This window comes from Raphanus sativus, chromosome 5, assembly GCF_000801105.2.
Source record: "Raphanus sativus cultivar WK10039 chromosome 5, ASM80110v3, whole genome shotgun sequence".
In the NCBI taxonomy this organism is placed as follows: Eukaryota; Viridiplantae; Streptophyta; class Magnoliopsida; order Brassicales; family Brassicaceae; genus Raphanus; species Raphanus sativus.
The window spans coordinates 15,975,625-15,994,095 of NC_079515.1; the positions used below are offsets into that span (position 1 = coordinate 15,975,625).

General features: G+C 32.0%; 3 protein-coding genes across 3 annotated transcripts; all 3 read right to left on the minus strand.

The window, feature by feature from the left end:
• Positions 1 to 1,112: 1,112 nt before the first annotated feature.
• On the minus strand, positions 1,113 to 1,849 carry LOC108805415 (ras-related protein RABA1i). The gene is made up of 2 exons (XM_018577456.2): positions 1,629 to 1,849; positions 1,113 to 1,548 (listed from the first exon to the last, which is right to left on the minus strand). Exons 1-2 carry the CDS (start codon positions 1,847 to 1,849, stop codon positions 1,113 to 1,115), a joined length of 657 nt encoding a protein of 218 aa, XP_018432958.1.
• A 442-nt stretch (positions 1,850 to 2,291) lies between these two features.
• On the minus strand, positions 2,292 to 4,885 carry LOC108805413 (GDSL esterase/lipase At1g28570). The gene is given in 6 exon segments (XM_018577455.2): positions 2,292 to 2,685; positions 2,769 to 3,042; positions 3,125 to 3,273; positions 3,538 to 3,734; positions 3,736 to 3,751; positions 4,538 to 4,885. Coding segments are annotated over 6 exon segments (1,173 nt in total). The 5' UTR covers positions 4,809 to 4,885; the 3' UTR covers positions 2,292 to 2,419.
• Positions 4,886 to 6,645: 1,760 nt separating this feature from the next.
• On the minus strand, positions 6,646 to 8,771 carry LOC108857479 (GDSL esterase/lipase At1g28580). Its single transcript, XM_018631465.2, has 5 exons — positions 8,433 to 8,771; positions 7,828 to 8,043; positions 7,573 to 7,721; positions 7,168 to 7,441; positions 6,646 to 7,099 (listed from the first exon to the last, which is right to left on the minus strand). Exons 1-5 carry the CDS (start codon positions 8,701 to 8,703, stop codon positions 6,813 to 6,815), a joined length of 1,197 nt encoding a protein of 398 aa, XP_018486967.1. The 5' UTR covers positions 8,704 to 8,771; the 3' UTR covers positions 6,646 to 6,812.
• Positions 8,772 to 18,471: the final 9,700 nt, after the last annotated feature.

Here is an 18,471-nt window from a genome sequence, read left to right on the forward strand (position 1 = left end):
TAGATCCATGATTATCTCCATTCGTCAAGAAGTACGGTGAGTATTGAATCCCGTCGAATGAGAAGGATTCAATGTTTGAGATTCCTGGAAACTGATTCATCGAAGATCCTGGAAAAGTCATCGGAATGGATGAGTGAGCGGGATTCGTCGGAGGATTCATCGGTAGATTCACCGGAATAGGTTGATTCGCCGTAGGATTCACCGGAATAGGTGGATCAGATTCAGAAGTCGTCGGAATAGATCGTCTTCTTGATGTAGTTGCCATTTTCGTCATCGGAGTAGCAACACGAGTGCCACGTCGGGAGGATCGTCGGAGAGTGACCATATCGAAGCTTGATTTTGACGGAATGATCAAAATCAAACAAACGAGTTGATCGAAGAGAAAGAGTATCGCGGAAGAGATGAAATGATTGAAGGATCTTCGTTTTAGCTCAGAGCTCTGATACCATGATAGAAGAATCGAAGAAGATGAGAAAATGTTTCTGTTATTCAGTTACAGAGTTCGTTACTCTGTTTATATATTACAGAGTATCGGTTTAATTACACGGTTTAATACTAAACCAACTATACAATCCCGTTTAACTCTAATAGCGGCGTCTTCTTCGGACTCGGCTGGATCATCAAAGGCTCTAACCCCCTTCCTTCACTCCAATCTAGTTCCAACTCTCCTAAAACCGATCAAGATTCATGATTCCGCGTTTGCGTTTGCGTTTCGGGGTGAGTGTCGTCTTGGTTCAGTCGAGAGTATCTCGAAATTTAGGTTTAACATATATTCTTGCAAGGAACGGTTCAAAGCACAATTGTTAGGCTTTCTCAACTCCTTTCAAATGATAAGAGGTTGTCTTAACCTTTATTTGCAGATGGGGGAAGAAGCATGAGACGAGAGATGGTGCAGCAACAATGCTTCTAAGGATCATGGATCGTTAGAAGCAAAGCAGAGAGCACAAAGCAAGCGTTTATAGAGTAGAAGTGCTTAGAAAACATAAGGTTGAACTTTGTTTGTCTGATATTTTCAAGAATGTATACAAATTTGCAAGAAATTAGTTAAAATGTTGATGTTTAATAAATAAAATACAAGAAAGAAAGAAAGAAAGACGACGAGTGTAAATTATCTAAGCAGAGCAGCAACCAGGTTTTTTAACGGCTGAGATATCATCTCTCCCTCCGACATTAATTGTCTGTCCTTTTGGCAAAGCAGTGGTTGGATCATCTCCAGCTTCAAGAGCTTTCTTGCTAACCACTCTGTAAATCTGAGTCAGAACTTCGGTGAAAGCATTCTCAACATTCAAGGCTTCAAGTGCTGATGTCTCCATGAAAAATGTGTTCTCCCTCTCTGCAAAGGCCTTGGCTTCTTCAGTAGAGATGGCTCGAAGATGACGAAGATCAGCTTTGTTACCAACCAGCATTATCACAATGTTCGCGTCCGTGTGGTCCCTTAGCTCCTTGAGCCATCTCTCAACGTTCTCGAACGTCACGTGACGTGTCACGTCGTAAACTAGCAACGCACCAACGGCTCCTCGGTAATACGCGCTCGTGATGGCTCGGTACCTAATGTTTGAGTTGATTTGGTCAATTAAGAAGACGTAATTAATGTGTTGAAACACGTTCTTGGATGTGTTTTTTGTTACCTTTCTTGACCGGCGGTATCCCAGATTTGAGCCTTGACGATCTTGTCATCGCATTGGATGCTGCGTGTAGCGAATTCGACACCGATGGTGGCACGTGAGTCGTTGCTGAAGTCATTTCTTGTGAAACGAGATAACAGATTAGATTTTCCGACGCCGGAGTCTCCCGTTAAGACCACCTTGAAGAGGTAATCGTAATCGTCTTCTGCTCTATATGCTCCCATGTTACGTCCAAAACTTATACCTCTTTTGTCTTTATGAGTTTGTTCTTGAGACAGTTTTATTCAAGAATGTTATTTGGCTGTTCCAAGAACTTGGGATGACAATACTTCAATCCCAAATGTTTTTTTTGTTTGGTTCTAAATTTTTTTTTTTTTTGTCTTCTGTTGTTTGTAACGTTTTCTAAATTGGAGAGGAAACAATTTGAGTTTTGAATTTTTAGAAGACAGCGAGAGGTACCAGAGAAATTCAAGGGATCTCCTTTATTTTTTGTGTTATAGTGTTAATATATGATCGGTTAGGCTAAAACACAATCCTAAACATAACCGTTTCTAATTTTGTTTTGTTTTGTTTTTAGTGTGTAAACGAAAATCTTTGACAATGTATATATTTCAATTATTTGATAAGCTTCCTATATAATCTTTTTGTTCTTGCAGAATGAAGAAATATTCGTATTAATCCTTGCATTACCCATAACAAGAATACAAATGGTCTATTAGGACAATACATGAACCAAGACAAGCACTGAAGAGCATAAACGTTTTTATAAGTATCAGTTTTCAGACCAAGTTATATTAGTGGTTCATCAAAGAATACTTGTCAGATGATACATTGTTCCTTATTTTATAGCTGAGGCAAGACCAATCGAATGGTGGAATGGCATAGGGTCCCTTAAGAACACCCTCAGCCATCAATTTGTACGCAGCCTCAGTCATATGAACAGTGTCCCAACTCACATACTTTGAAGGATCGCTACAACATTCCATTCCTTGCCCACCGAATGTGAAGTTGCGCGGTCCTCCAGAGCCGCAGCAAGCAGGCAAGCGTCTGTCTATGAACCCTGATTAAATAAAAATTCGTTTAGCAAATCAAAACAAAGAACTTGGTCGTGTAGGTTCAGTAGGAAGGATCGAGAAGGCTAACCAAATTTGGTTGGTTCTTGGGAAAGGCGTAGAAGAGCGTTGAAGTAGTCTGCGTATATGATGTTGACATGAGGGTACAGCTTCCTGAGTCTGTTGAGTTCTGCCTGAAGCTGGTCATCGTGGTATACCCCAAACTCGTTTAGCCATTTCAAACAACCTGAAGAATCGTATGCTTCCTTGTTTGTTGTTTTATATAATGTCAAGTAGATTACTGAGCATCCGAGCGGGAACTCTCCTGGCACCAGAAATGTTCTTCCACCCATACCAATCAACTCCTGTATTTTATATTTCTTTCTTGTTTGATGCTTTGTAGAGGTAGATTAAGATTTTGATGAGGCATAAAGTGAAAATGTGTACCGTGATTGCAGAAGAGATAGTAGTGATCACAAGTGGGACCAGCTCTCTGATCTCTTCAATGGGTTTGCCAAGAAAGAGTGGGTAATTATAGTCATTCCCTCCAATTTCTCCCATGAGAATTAAAGCATTTTCGATCATGTCTCTGCAGTCTAAAACCATAATTACAAGTTAGTTTGCATCTTGGAGGAGGTTAACAGAAACTTGCAGTGAGTATAGACAACACCTATGCGTCTGTCAGCAAAACGGTTATAAGTGAAACAGTCTTTCTGAACCAATTTTTAAAAATATATCATTCAAGGTGCTCGCAGCCTGCCTAAACACTAATCCCGTATAAAAAAACTGCCAAACGATTTTTTTAACATTGGAAACTTTATAAGCACGAAACAAGTAGAGAAAAGAAAAGGTTCAAACACCTGTTGGGGAGCCACATAGGTTAGGCAAAGCATCCTTGAAGCTCTTAAGCTGAACTCCTAAACTAACATTGGTGTAAGCAAAGTTAATCCCTCTCTCCTTGAGAATTGATGGTTCAAGTGCCGTTGCTTCCGCCCACGCGAAATTAACTCCTTTCTCGAAGTTTGCATTTTGAGATCCAAAAAAGGTGGCACAAGCGGAAACCCAAGAATTCAGCTAAGAACAGAACAAAAGAAAAGAGCATGAAGAGAGAGAGAGAGAGAGAGAGAGAGAGAGAGAGAGAGAGAGAGAGAGAGAAAGAGAGAGGAGAGAGAGAGAGACGGAGAGAGAGAGAGAGAGAGAGAGAGAGAGAGATGAGAGAGAGAGAGAGAGAGAGAGAGAGAGAGAGAGAGAGAGAGAGAGAGAGAGAGAGAGAGAGAGAGAGAGAGAGAGAGAGAGAGAGAGAGAGAGAGAGAGAAGAGAAGAGAGAGAGAGAGAGAGAGGAGGAGAGAGAGAGAGAGAGAGAGAGAGAGAGAGAGAGAGAGAGAGAGGAGAGAGAGAGAGAGAGAGAGAGAGATGAGAGAGAGAGAGAGAGAGAGAGAGAGAGAGAGAGAGAGAGAGAGAGAGAGAGAGAGAGAGAGGAGAGAGAGAGAGAGAGAGATAAACTGAGTTTGTGCCAAAAAAAAATAGAGATATATAATTGAGTAGCCAACAATAAGGCTGCTCAACAATTAATGGTTTTGTATTTAGATATTTCGAGGTTTATTGCAATCAAGGAACATGACAATCCAGAAGATGTTATTACGTAGGAGTGATACACAAGCAATAAAACAGGGGAATAGCAGAGGATAACTATTAGTATTCTTCTTTTGTTTTTTTCTCACAGATTCCGACAAGAATCAGAAAAAACTATCTTCTGTTTTGTACTACAAGAGAAAACAAAGCTTCGAACTGTTCGGAAGATGTATACTCACTCATTCACATTACTTCATAGTAAAGACTAAGAAGTAGAGAGACTGTTACCAATGAAATCGATGATGAGTCGACCGTTTGAGAAACGGCCCGTGGGATGATGGAAGAATGTTTCTCCATACGGCAGAAACGCTACTTTAGGAGGATCGTCAGGATCAGAGAGGCCGAGCAAGTTTCCAGTGTCGGCAATGGAATCACCGAAGCTGATGATGGATTTGAAATTCCGGCATTTGGTTTCCGAGTTGACGATAGTGAGAAAAAGAGTAGATAAAAAGAAACTAAGGAGCTTCTTCATCAGTGGAGGAGAATCTAGAGACGTCATCCTAGAGTCTTGGAGCTTGCTTCCACTACCTCATCCCTTTATACAATAAAGGAGCTATTTTACTAGGAGACAAACCAACAAAAAGAAGGATCAATTAGTGAATGCAAGCAACTACTAGAGACAGAGAGAGATGGATGTGTTTGTCGTTTCATTGATTTTTTTTTGTCGGCATGATTTTATATTTTTGAAAATTCCCCATCTTTATATCGTATTTTATCTCCATTGCTCAAAATTTATCATTTTGATTTTTTCAGTATATTTTTGATAAATCTTTGATTTTTTCTACCAATGGTAGCCACCAATATTTTTGTCGTTTCTATTAAGTAAATGATCTTACGTAACAAAAGTAACATGTGAATCTTTATTATAGAGAAAAAAATCAGGCACTATCAGTTTTATCACAAAAGTTTTTATAAAATAGCATCGTAAGGAGGAAATGATCAAAAAAATTATATTCAAAGGTAAATATGCATTTTAATCTTTGGGTTAATTAATCTAGATTTAGGATTAAAGTTAAGGAGTGAAGTTTTAGGAATGTTTTCAAATTTTTAAAATAAAAAAAAATATTAAAATTTTCAAAACAAAAAGATGTTATTTTGGTCAATTCTCTCAAATAACACTTTTTAAAGTTTTTGTCACAAAAATAGCACTCAGAAAATAAAATGACCAAGATAGCACTTTTTGTTTTGAAATTTTAATATTTATTTTTTGTTTTTAAATATTTGAACACATTCCTAAAACTCCACCCCTTAACTATAAATCCTAAGTCTTAAAATTAATTAACCTAAGGGTTATAAATGCATATTTACCCTTCAATAAAACTTCTTTTGGTCATTTTTTCTTTGTGATGCTATTTTTTGAGACAAAAACTTGGTTTGGTGATATGTTGGTCTTTTTCTCATCTTCTTTATATTCACATCACCTTTAATACCCAATGCCACTTAAACTAATAAACAAAAATTATTAAATACATTTTTAAAAAATCAAAATAACCTCTTAAAATAAAATAATGTTAATTTTAACGACGTTAATATCGCAAGCTAAACCCTAAATCTAAACCGTAACCATAAACCTAAATCTTATACCCTAAACATAAGTTCTAAACTCTACACCCAAACACTATATCCTAAACCCTAGATTCTATATCCTAAAATAAAACTTTATATCCTAAATCCTGACACTAAACTCAAATCCTATATCCTAAAATCAAACTCTATACTCTAAAACTAAGCTCTAAACCCTGAACACAAACTTTATACTATAATTCTTAGACTCTAAAATTCTAGATTCTAAATTCAACCCTATAATAACTTTTCGATTTAGAATCTAGGTTTACGATTTACTGTTTATATTTAGGGTTTAGCGTTTGATTTTAGGGTGTAAGGTTTGGGTTTAGTGTTTAGGATTTAGGGTTTAGGGTTTGAATTTAGAATATAGGATTTGAGTTCAGGGTATAAGATTTGAGTTTAGAGTCTAGGGTTTGGGTTTACAGTTACAGTTTGGATTTATGGTTTAGCTTGCGGTATTAACGTTGTTAAAATTGACATTATTTTATTTTAAAAGGTTTTTTGACTTTAAAAATATATTTAATAATTTTAATTTAATAAATTAAGTGGCGATTAGATTGGCTATTATGTGAGGTGAATTTAAAGATTCACCCCGTAGGATTGAACCTAAATATTGTTCAAAGTAATAACACTTGAACAAGCTACATGTGTATTTTTTCTATATTACTTTTTATGCTATTTGCTAATAGCATTTTGACAAGTTTTCGTTTGACTAAATAATGTTTTTGTTCTCGCCATTTTGCAAATGAATTTTGTACTTCTATTTAAGCAGAATGAAAAGATATTCAAATACATATCCGCTGATAACAACAATGCAATTTTTCAATCAACACATGCTCTAAGACAAATAAACATACATGAAACTATTGGTATCTTCATTCAAAAAAAAGAAATTATTGGTATCCTTATTCTCTCTCAAATCGCAGACCAACTTACATCAGCTGTACATCAAAGAATGCTCTGTATCAGATGATCCACTGTTCTTGATTTCAGGATTGAGGCAAGACCAATCGAAAGGAGGGATCGCATAGGGTCCCTTAAGAACACCCTCAGCCATCAATCTGTACGCAGCCTCAGTCATATGAGCACTGTCCCAGTCCACATACTTTGAAGGATCATTACAACATTTAAGTCCTTTTAAGCCAAATGCCCTACCAAATATGGAACTGTACGATCCTCCAGTACCGCAGCAAGGAGGCAAGGGTGAGGGTCTGCTTAAGAAACCTGATTGACAATTGTTTAGATCAAATGCAAATCGTGTAGATTCAGTAGGAACGATCAAGAAAACTAACCGTATTTAGCTGGTTCTTGGATAAGGCGAAGCAAAATGTTGTAGTAGTCTGCATATATGATGTTGACATGAGGGTACAGCTTCTGGAGCCTGTTGAGTTCTACTAGAAGCTGGTCGCCTTGATTTTTTCCAAACTCGTTCAGCCATTTCAAACAACCCGTAGAATCATATTCTTCAGTATTTGATGTTTTGTATGATTGCAAGTAGGTAGTGGAGCATCCAAGCGGGAACTGTCCGGGCACAAGAAATGTTTTCCCACCCATACTGATTAACTCCTGTATTTTATATATATTTTTAAGGTTCAATATTCATTCCCAAAAACAAAAACAAAAAAAAGGGCTTTGCTTATGGTGTTCCTTGTAGAGAAAGATCAAGAATTTGATGCGGCATAAAGAGAAATGTTCACCGTAATTGCAGAAGATATAGTAGTGACCACAAGTGGAACCAGCTCTCGGATCTGCTGAATGGGTTTGCCAAGAAAGAGTGGGTAGTTATAGTCATTCCCTCCAATTTCTCCCATGAGAATCAACGCATTTTCTATCATGTCTCTGCAGTCTAAAACCATTATTGCAAGTGAGCTTGCATCTTGGAGATTAACAGAAACGGATAGGATCTCTAAGCACAAACCAAGTACATAAAAGAAAAGGTTGAACTTACACACCTGATGGGGAACCGCATAAGCTAGGCAGAGCATCCTTGAAGCTCTGAAGCTGAACTCCTAAACTAACATTGGTGAAAGCAAGATTAATCCCTCTATCCACGAGAAAGGAATGTTCCAGTGCCGTTGCTCCTCCCACCGCAAAATTAACTCCCTTCTCAAAGCTTGCATTTTGAGATCCATAAAAAGGAGCCACAAATGGAAGACCCAAGAATTCAGCTGATAATAGAATCAAAGGAAAGGGGCTTGAGAAACATGTAAGTTGAGTAAACATAAAGTGGTTTTATGTTTAGATGCTTTTGGGTATTTTCTCACAAGAAGCAGAACAATTATCATTTTTTTTTTGTTTTCTTATACTACAAATGGTCCGCTAGGCTCCTAAATTAACCAACAAATTACATATTATTATTATTTTTTAAATATTTTTTAAGAAGAGTGAAAAAAAGATATACAACAATTACAAGCAAATGATTAGACTATGATTGCTCTTTCCAGAGAATGTGGAGCTCTCTGGACATAAGAAATATGTCTCTCACAAACCCCAAGAACTTCACTAACTCAATCACACTAGTTCAAGTAAGGACAAACAAACACAGTAGAGACTGTACCAATGAAATCGATGATGAGGCGACCATTTGAGAAACGGCCAGTAGGATGGTGGAAGAATGTTTCTCCGTACGGAGGAAACGCGGCGGCAGGAAGAGCGTCAGGATCAGAGAGACCAATCAAGTTTCCGGTGTCGGCTGTTGAATCGCCGAAACTTATGATGGATTTGAAATTCCGGCAATGCGTTTCCGAGTTGACGATAGTGAGTAAAAGAGTAGACAAAAAGAAGCTGAGGAGTTTCTTCATCAAGTGAGGAAAATCTGGAGACGCCATGCCAGAGTCTTGGATGTTGCTTGCTCTACGTCATCCCTTATCTCAATTTATTTTGTGATTTTTTTTTATTAGACAAAACAAAAATAGTACTCCCTCCGTTTCAAATTATACGTCGTTCTATAGGAAATTTTTTGCTTCAAAATAAGTGTCGTTTTCGGTTTTCAATGCAAAATTTATTGACAATATTCTCTTTTCTATTTTTCTATTGGTTGATACATGGTTAGGTGTATTGGTAATAGTGTTTTTTTTTTGAAATATGTAAAATTAAATGTTTTCTTAATCTGTGTGCATAAGGTTAAAACGACATATAATATGAAACGGATGGAGTAATTGTATTTGTCCTTTCATTGACATTTAACTTTGATGGTTGCTTGTCACTTTAATTCGGTGGCCCCCGTCGGCCGTCGTCTCTCTTCATATTTGATCGATCGGAGTCTCTTAAAATTTGTTTAAGATTTTTATATTATTTTCAAAATCTTTTGTTTCCAAAAAGGTCGGAAATAGTCAATGATCAACTTATGTTTGCCATTTCAGTGAACAATAAACTCTCCAAAAACAGATTTTGTTTTGCCTCTTAGTGATGACGACTGACGAGTATTGAGTACATATGTCATACTCACTGAATATCTATTTTATTAAAACAGAAATATTCTAACTTCTTCTAGGTGGATTTTAAAGTTAGACATCACATTATTATTCTTAGCCTAACCTTTCATTTAAATATTTCTTTAGAGAATTTAATATCAAGCACCTATCATTTAATTCCACCATAATTAATATTATCCTATCATTTAACTCCACCGTAATTATCATTTAACATCACCTCTTTTATCTATTCTTTCATTTAATATTAACTCCATCGAACTTTCATATGAACGTAAATCATTTGACTATAATTTAACTCCACCGTAAATTATTTACAAAATATCTAAATCATTTGACTATCATTTAACTCCACCGTATATATTATATAATAGTACAAATATAACAACTCCTCTCTTTTATTATAGTCAAATGAATACAACAAATGTCTCCAATATAAATATTACACGAGTCCGAGTTCTTAAAAATAAATATAAAAATAAATAGAAATAAAAATAAATGTTACACATGTTATTAAAAATATAAACGAGTCCAAAACATGTCATTGCCCAGTTTTAACTATCTTGATCCAATTGTATCTCCCAAACCAATGTATTGAATTAACCAAATAATTTAACAACATGTTTCAACCACATCGGTACTTTTTTGAAACTCAATACTAAATATATCATAATATTTTTTTTTATGCTCAAATAATGAATATACACTAAATAGAAACATCAATTTATTCTTTAAAAGTAATCAAATATGGGAAAACCCCTTCACCAAGTTAAAAATATATTCTTATTTCAATAACAGAAACATCAATTCAAACTTTAAAAAATCGATTATGAGTTTACCATACCTAAAATCTCGGTGGCAATCAAATATTCACAATCAAATTTATAGATTTGAAATATCGTAAATATGGAAAACCCCTTTCTCCAAGATTAATCTACTATACCAAAAATCTCGGTGTCATGGGATTTTGTATTTATGTATATCTAACTTAATAGGTAACTTGACGTATTTATGGGATTTCAATAACAGAAACATCAATTTTAACTTTTTAAAAAATCGTTTATGAGTCTACTAGCCTAAAAATAAATTAAAGAAAAGGAAAATAAGATGTAGCTATTTTTTTATCTCTTTCATGGATAGTTGTTGTTACTAATGGACTTATTAATTCTATATGGACATGGAAATTATAATGAAATTTTTCTTTCTTGGGCATAATAGTTATTTTGTTAATAAATATAAAACAAAAAAGATTGTATATTTTTATTGCACTTAACTTTCTAAAAAAAACACATTGTCATTTTCAATTTATTCAATTTTTTGCATACACATTCAAAATACTATTCTTCTAATAAACAAATTTGAATCTATAATTGTTTTTGGATTAATACAGTTTCATTTAAATTATTTTACTAAGTATAAAACATTTATGTATCCGAACGGTTAATCTTTCTTGCTATTTTTTTTATTTTTTCCATTAAATTTTCTGTTTATCTATCTTATAATAATTAATAACTATTTTATTAAAATTATCATGAAGACTTCAGTTTTGTTCGTCTAAATCGTATTGGTTAATATTAGATTAGTGTCCCCATCTTATGTCTATATCTATAATACACTATTATGTTAGTCCAAATTGTATTGGTTACTATTAGATTAGTGGTTCACAATACATCTGTAGTACACTGTTATTTTAATCCAAATCGTATTGGTTAATATTATATTAATGTTTGCACCATACAATTATATTTATAATACACCAATGAAAAACTATTAATACAAAAAACAGTTTTCATTGTTTTTAAACAATATGGACAAACTCGAAATTATATAAAATTTATTATGTGAAATAGAAAACTCTAAATTGTATTGAATACTATAGAATATATGTTATGTGTTAAAACAAAAATAAAATATGCGCAGTCGCGCGGGTCATGATCTAGTATATGTTATACTTGAAACTTGCAAAACTACAACACTAGTATACAATTTTCCAACCAAGACAAGTCATAATACTAGTTTTCAAATCAAGAATAAACATTTTTTTTTCTTTCTCCAAAAAAATTAAGAATAAACAAAAAAAAAAATATCTAATCTATTAAAATTGAAGTACAAATTTAGAATAACCCTTAAACTTGCACAATATTTACAACAGAATGCCACTAGAATAATTAATAAACTTACATTTTATTATTTTTTGATTTTTCTATTTATTAATGAAATTTTCTAAGTCTAATTTTACCTAAAAACATGGTAACAAGAAAGTCAAAATCAAATTATCATCTTCTCTATTAATCAAATTGTCATCTTCTCTATTAAAACTTATAACTACGTGTGTAAACAAATCATATGAACTGAATTTAATTAAATTTAAACCTGTTTAATTGGTCATTTTTTAGAAATACAAAGAGTTTGTACATACAATGGAAATAATGGCATTGCCATTATAAACCAGGGCATTCTCTCCTTCAAAAAGTGGAAAGAAAATTCTCCAATTTTCAGTACCATCATCATAACATAAACTTCTACTTTATCACTTCTTCCTTAAATACAAACTATTAGAATATACCTTTAATCTTTTTTTTTGGGGTCAAACCATTTTTATCTTCTTCATTTATATAAATAATGTATATAAGTGGCAATCTATAAGTCAGTAACCTGAACCAATTACGTATATAAATCAAAATTTACATTTTATACAATTTAAATTGGTATCTATCAATACCAAATATATAATAATACAAAACGTAAATTTTATGTCTAGACCGAACCAATATAAGATATATTTCATAACCAACCATTCAAATTATTATTTGTGGATTTACCAAAATATGGTATAAGAGGAGAATATTCTAAAACCAAAAGTAATCTTATTATCCTATTTGATTCCGTTTCGATTTTGATGTATAGAATCCTAAAAATATTCAAATACTTATACAGTTAATTATATTATGATACATAAAATATATATTAATAATCATGAAAAACAGAATATCAATTTCTGAAAAAATAGTAAGAAATTAATATCCGCACGGGCGTGCGGGTCAAGCTCTAGTAATCAATTAAAATAGAGTCATATTTTATCGACTACTTTTTTGGACTATCAAGAAGATTATAACAGCCTAACTAAAATTGACCCGCCTCATTGTAACGATTTTAATTAATTACTAGATCTCGATCCGCACAACCATGCGGGTTTTATTTTCATGTTTATATGTATATATATATTTATTTAGATCATTAGTAGTATACCTTTTGAATTTTAATATTTAAATATTTATAAAGCTATTTCAAATACAACAATGTATAGTTTGCATGGTGTAAATAATCAACTGTTTAAACCGTTGTATGTATTTGTTGCTTATTATTATATATTTATCATATCTTATTTGCATTTAGTTAATATTTGCATGAAAAACCTATTTGACAATTATTTTTTATTTAATTGATGTTAAATTTTTACCCGTCTTTCAAAACTGGATTTCTTTTTAACAGTATTTTCTATGTTTATTTATTTTACACAATATATTATTATATCTACAAAAATGAAAGATATGTTACTTTTTATACATGTAGTATATAGTCTGCTAATGTTAAGCTACTCTGTCATATTATATTTTTAACATAAATATTTTCTATTTATGAAAATAAAATTTAAAATTTAATCAATTTAATATAATTTTATCATATTAAGTTCAATATGATAAGAAAATTAACATGATTGATTGTGATTATATAATAGATAAATATAAGATATAATATTTTATTTTCATTTTATAAAAACCAACTGAATATATTAATGTATAATAATAGTTCAAAACTAATTACGGAATTAGTTAAAATATTTTACATATAATTTTGAAAATTAAGATCTTGTTAAAATCTTTTTAATAGATTTTCTTAAATTTAAAAAAAAAATATATATATATATATATAAATTTTAAATGAAAATATATTAAAATATATTATGATTAAAGTAATTCAAAGATTCTATATATTATTAGTCTTACTAAAATACATTTAATAAAATTTCTTTAAAATAAACCAACCTAAAAATCACACATGAAATGAAGTTGTGACTTCTATTTTAATATAATAGATATATGAATATGGTCTATATAAAAATAAGTTGGATTATCTTTCTGTAAAATAAAGAAGTCCTATATTTCTATCATTGAAATATAAAGTTAAACATGATACTATATCTAATAACACAAACTAAAATGCATTTTCAAAATAGCATTTGTAGATCGATCATTCATATTGATAGCATATTTTCAACACATGGTAAAAAAATTCTGAATTAACAAATCATATATTTTAGAGATCAAAGATTTAATTGAAAATATTAGTATAGTTAAATTAATATCACAAATTTAATACAAAATAGTACATGATTTTAATATAATTACATAATTAATGAAATACTTAAAAGGTTTGTTTTAGTAAAAATAAATATACATTTATAATTTAAATAATTACGAAATTAATTAAATATTTAAAAGGTTTGTTTAATTAAAAAAACAAAATATACATTTATATTTTAAGTAAATACGAAATATATATTTATATTGTAAAAAAGAAAGATATGAAAAGATTTTGTTAAGATGTTCAGAGAAAATATAGGAATATTTATTTGTTTTTGTAGAATAATTAAAATATTTTAAATATGTATACAAGAATTCATTTAATTAATTTTCTAAGGAATGGCCAAATTGAAAAATCACACATGAAATAATCCATGACTTCTCTTTTAATATAATAGACTAGATTTTGACCCGCCCTTAAAAGGGCGGGTATATTCTTTTATTTTAGATTTAATTTTTTATATTATTTTTTTCTGATTATATTTGTATTTTTGTAATCATATTTGTGTATAAATTTAGATCGAATATATTGTAATTTAAATATTGATCCGATATACGAACGGTTTAGGCTGAGTTGCGGGTCGAACTCGTCCTGCTGACCCGCCAACCAGCAGATTTTCAACTTTGTTTTGGTTAGAAATATGATCTGCACAACCTGCAAACAAATAATATTGTACATGCATCCGCTCTCCTTAATTTTGTGGTTATCTGTGGGTTATATATATTTTAAAAATCATTATTTAATTTAATTACTATAAAAGTATATTTATAATAAAAAATTTATACATGACTTAAATTTTAAATTATTATTTTTAAATTCTTGTATTTAAAAAAAGTATTTACTTTTTTAATTTTTTTTTAAAAATAATTTGCGGGTCGACGGGTAGCCGCGATCCAAAATCCACCAACTCATATTAAGTCTGCATAAAAAAACTCATAACCCGCATCCACAAATCAATTTTTCAAATAGTTGGACGAAAAATAATTAGTTAGTGAAAGGATTCAACAATTTTTTCAGTAAATTTTTTGGTAGTGATTCCCTTTTAATAGTATAGATGAGGTACATGTTGTTTTAAATTAATTCCACACCATTATTCGATACCAAAAAATTATATAAACATTAGTAATAGAAACAATGGTTTATACAAATCTTTCTTACGAACATATTTAAAATGTTAGAAGTCAACGGTTTAGATTATAGTAACATTTAAAGTCAATAACAGTAATAGACTTTATTTAAATGAAAGAGAATCTTATTAAGTTGCTATAAAATATGTTAGTTATAAAATTTTGTTATATGTAATAGGTTGGACTAAAAAAATGAAAGGGTCCAAAACAACTTATATAAGTCGACTTTTCAAGACTACTTCCTTTTTAATAGTATAGATAATCTATTACTTACATTTAAAATAAACAGTAACGGATTATAACAATAATAAGTACAATCTATTACCTATTCTAAAACATGAGTCTAACAATATATATGCAAAGATCGTGTGCATTTAATTTCAGAAGACTAGAGTCTAATGAGCGGGAAAATGGCTTATTCCCCTACAAATTAGTTGTTCCCGGCTTTTTCACACACGAACTTTTAAGCCATGCCAAAAACCACACAGACAACGGAAATATTGCTTATTCCCTTATTAACTAATTATTTCCAGCTTTTTCACATACATTTTTTTTAAACTTTGCCAAAAACCACATGAACTACGCTATTTTTTGAATTACATACACAAACTATCAATTTAAGCTAATTTCTCTAAAATCGTAAAATTGTGTTATTCAAAAATTAACTTAGTTTATGACATATGGATAGTCGGTTTAATATGGGTTGATAAAAAGGATAATACATCGGTTTTTTCTTTTTCTTTTCGTTTTTTTTCAAATGCTCTTCTTCTTCAAATCGTTTTACTCTTCATCATCAATTGGGGATAAAATTTATTATTTTGTAGAAGATTAAACGTTTTACATGATGCATAAAGAAATAAGAGCAGTAACATAGTGGATTGGTAAACTAGTAATTGCTGCTCTTCTTTCTTTATGCATCATGTAAAACATTATCTTCTACAACATATATAAATTTTATTCTCAATTGATGATGAAGAGTAAAACGATTTTTGAAAAAGAAGAGCAGTTGACAAAAAAGAACAAAATGATGTATTATCTTTTTTATCAACCTAAATTAAATCGGCTATACACCTGTCATAAACTAAGTTAATGTTTGAATAACATAGTTTACGATTTAAGGGGGAATTAGCTTAAAATTGATAGTTTGTGTATGTAATTCAAAAAATAGCGTAGTTCATGTGGTTTTTGGCGAAGTTTAAAAATTTTGTGAGTGAAAAAGCTGGAAATAAATAGTTTATAAGGGAATAAGAAATATTTCCGTTGTTCGTGTGGTTTTTGGCATGGCTTAAAAGTTTGTGTGTGAAAAAACCGGGAGCAACTAATTCGTAGGGGAATAAGTCATTCTCCCTCTAATGAACCTAACATGAATCGACTCTTTCATTTTCAGATAGTAGTTTACATTTTAAATAACCTTATGCTATTAATCTTCAAAAAAAAAAAACCTTATGCTATCCCAACACATGTTCATTTCATGTACTTTATTTAAGTTATATGTATCATTACAATTTTTAGAACGCATTTACCATAGGTTAGAACTTATAAAACATCAGTATAAATATAGATTAGTATAAAACGGGTTACCATTTCATATTCGAATATATTATCACAATAGAATATTAATTTCTGGGTTTGATTATTACTGATAATTTTTTTTGAGATAATCATTTATAAGATTCTTGTTGTGAATTTGTGTCTTATTAATGTCGAATATGAACTCTTTATATAAGGAACTACAAGATGGGCCATTAATGGACCAAAGCCTAGTAAGTATCTTTTGGATAAACATCCACCTGAACCAGTCGGTTCATAACACTTCCCCTGGATGTTGAATCCATCTTGAGTTCGCCAGATACCAAATCCTTTTTGGGCTCGTGATACACTTTACCAATTACTTGGTGTTGCCTCATTAAAACCTTACCAGGAAAACCCAGTAGGACAAAACCATGGTGAAGGAAAAAGAGTACAACATGTATCACTTCCCTTGATTTGTACCTCCGTATATGCTCTTGAGGTTGGTGCATGAGTAGACTGGTGGTAACTCCATGGGCGCCAAATCTCTGAGCTGGTCTTCTAATGTGCACGTCCTGGACTGATAGGAAAGTCTCATGGACGTGGTGCTGTTGTAGACATGGTGAAGAAGCCGGTTGACATGTCTTTGGTTGGACTCGTACTTCTTCATATTTGTTTTCCAACGTGTGCATACTGCTTGTTTGAGAACTATTCATGTATGGATCCAATGTTATAACCTGTATCATAATCAAAAACAAAACCAAGCAAACACATCTTTGGGTTTGGTTAGTATAAAATAATCTCAAACATAATAAAAGGATATTTCAATCCTGTCCCATTGCCTTTATATTTGGACATAGCTTAAGCTTAGTTCAAAGCTCATGTTCGTATGTGTATAACAAACACATCAAGGCAAGGCGCCAATGGCACCTTTGGCAAGGGACATGTATGGTTTTATTTCCAATGCCTCATGGTTTGATCATTTAACAACATATATGATCATACTGCACTTTGAAATTATTTAGATGTATAGTATTAAGTTTAAACTTAACAATGGTTTCACTTGTGAATATTTACATCCGGATGTGCCTTGAGTCTATTCTAGACCAATGAAATATGTCTCTGTCCAATCTAGGATCAAAGGATCCGTGACCTATCTTAGGTGGTCTCGTGACCATGTTCCTTCTTAGAACAAAGTAGGTCAGTACTTAGACCAAGTGAAAACATTCGACCATGAGTCTTGCATTGGATTGTATACGGACTAAGGCACAACTTTCTTGTCGTCTTTATGACCAAATGGGTCTATGTCCAGATATAGGGACTATGGGACTATGTTACCATACAGTAAGCCGAGCCATAGACTTTATAGTAAGCATTTAGGGTCAATGAACCTTATAGACTTTACATAATGGTTCATGCCTATCGTTAATCTATGCCTTATTCATGCACAAGGATTTCATCTTTAAGTATATTTAAGATACTTACTTTGTAGTCCCAAACAATCTTTGTTTGTCCCAAAACTTAATCTTTCCCAAAACATTCATTTCAATGCTTTCTTTAGATAGTCTTTTGGGAAGTGTCTCCAGAGGTTCCTATGATATTTTCTTTAGATCAAAATATTCTTGTATACTCTAGTTCTCGAGAACTTTGTTGCTTTAGACAACTCTATATCCTCTGAGACTTATATATATTATCCAGTGGACTTATATAATTAGGCGGTTTACATCCTTGAACCGCAAGTATAAGTTTTTCTTTCTTATGTGCCAGACTTATCTAGGAATCTCAATATTTGTTGCATCCACCATAAGGAGCTTGTCTCCTTATAATTGATTCCTGGTCTCTGTGATAATCCTTGTGCACATGACCATGCTTAATATCATGCATATGGTCATGCCTTATATTAAGTATATCTTGCCATAAAAATTTCTTTCACAAAGACTCTTTTCTGTCCAACTGGTTTAGCATCTAGAGGTGTCCGTACTTATGGACCTATCCTCTCTTAACTCCACGTCTACTTTCTTATTTGATCTTAATCTCATATGTTTGAATGCATTCATATGGACGTGGGTTTATGATCCTCATTGATCTTATGATCTCAATTGCTACATTGCGCATAGTATATCATTTGTTTCGAGTACTCGTTTGTTCCTTTGTGTCCTAGACA

Excerpts from the sequence above, each read along its gene's own strand:
- LOC108805415 (XM_018577456.2), bottom strand. The coding sequence starts at position 1,849 with ATGGGAGCATATAGAGCAGAAGACGATTACGATTACCTCTTCAAGGTG. Across the intron at positions 1,549-1,628 it reads GATACCGCCGGTCAAGAAAG|GTACCGAGCCATCACGAGCG; the intron begins GTAACAAAAAAC and ends CTCAAACATTAG.
- LOC108857479 (XM_018631465.2), bottom strand. The coding sequence starts at position 8,703 with ATGGCGTCTCCAGATTTTCCTCACTTGATGAAGAAACTCCTCAGCTTC. Across the intron at positions 8,044-8,432 it reads CCTCATCATCGATTTCATTG|CTGAATTCTTGGGTCTTCCA; the intron begins GTACAGTCTCTA and ends TTCTATTATCAG. Across the intron at positions 7,442-7,572 it reads CTATATCTTCTGCAATTACG|GAGTTAATCAGTATGGGTGG; the intron begins GTGAACATTTCT and ends TATAAAATACAG.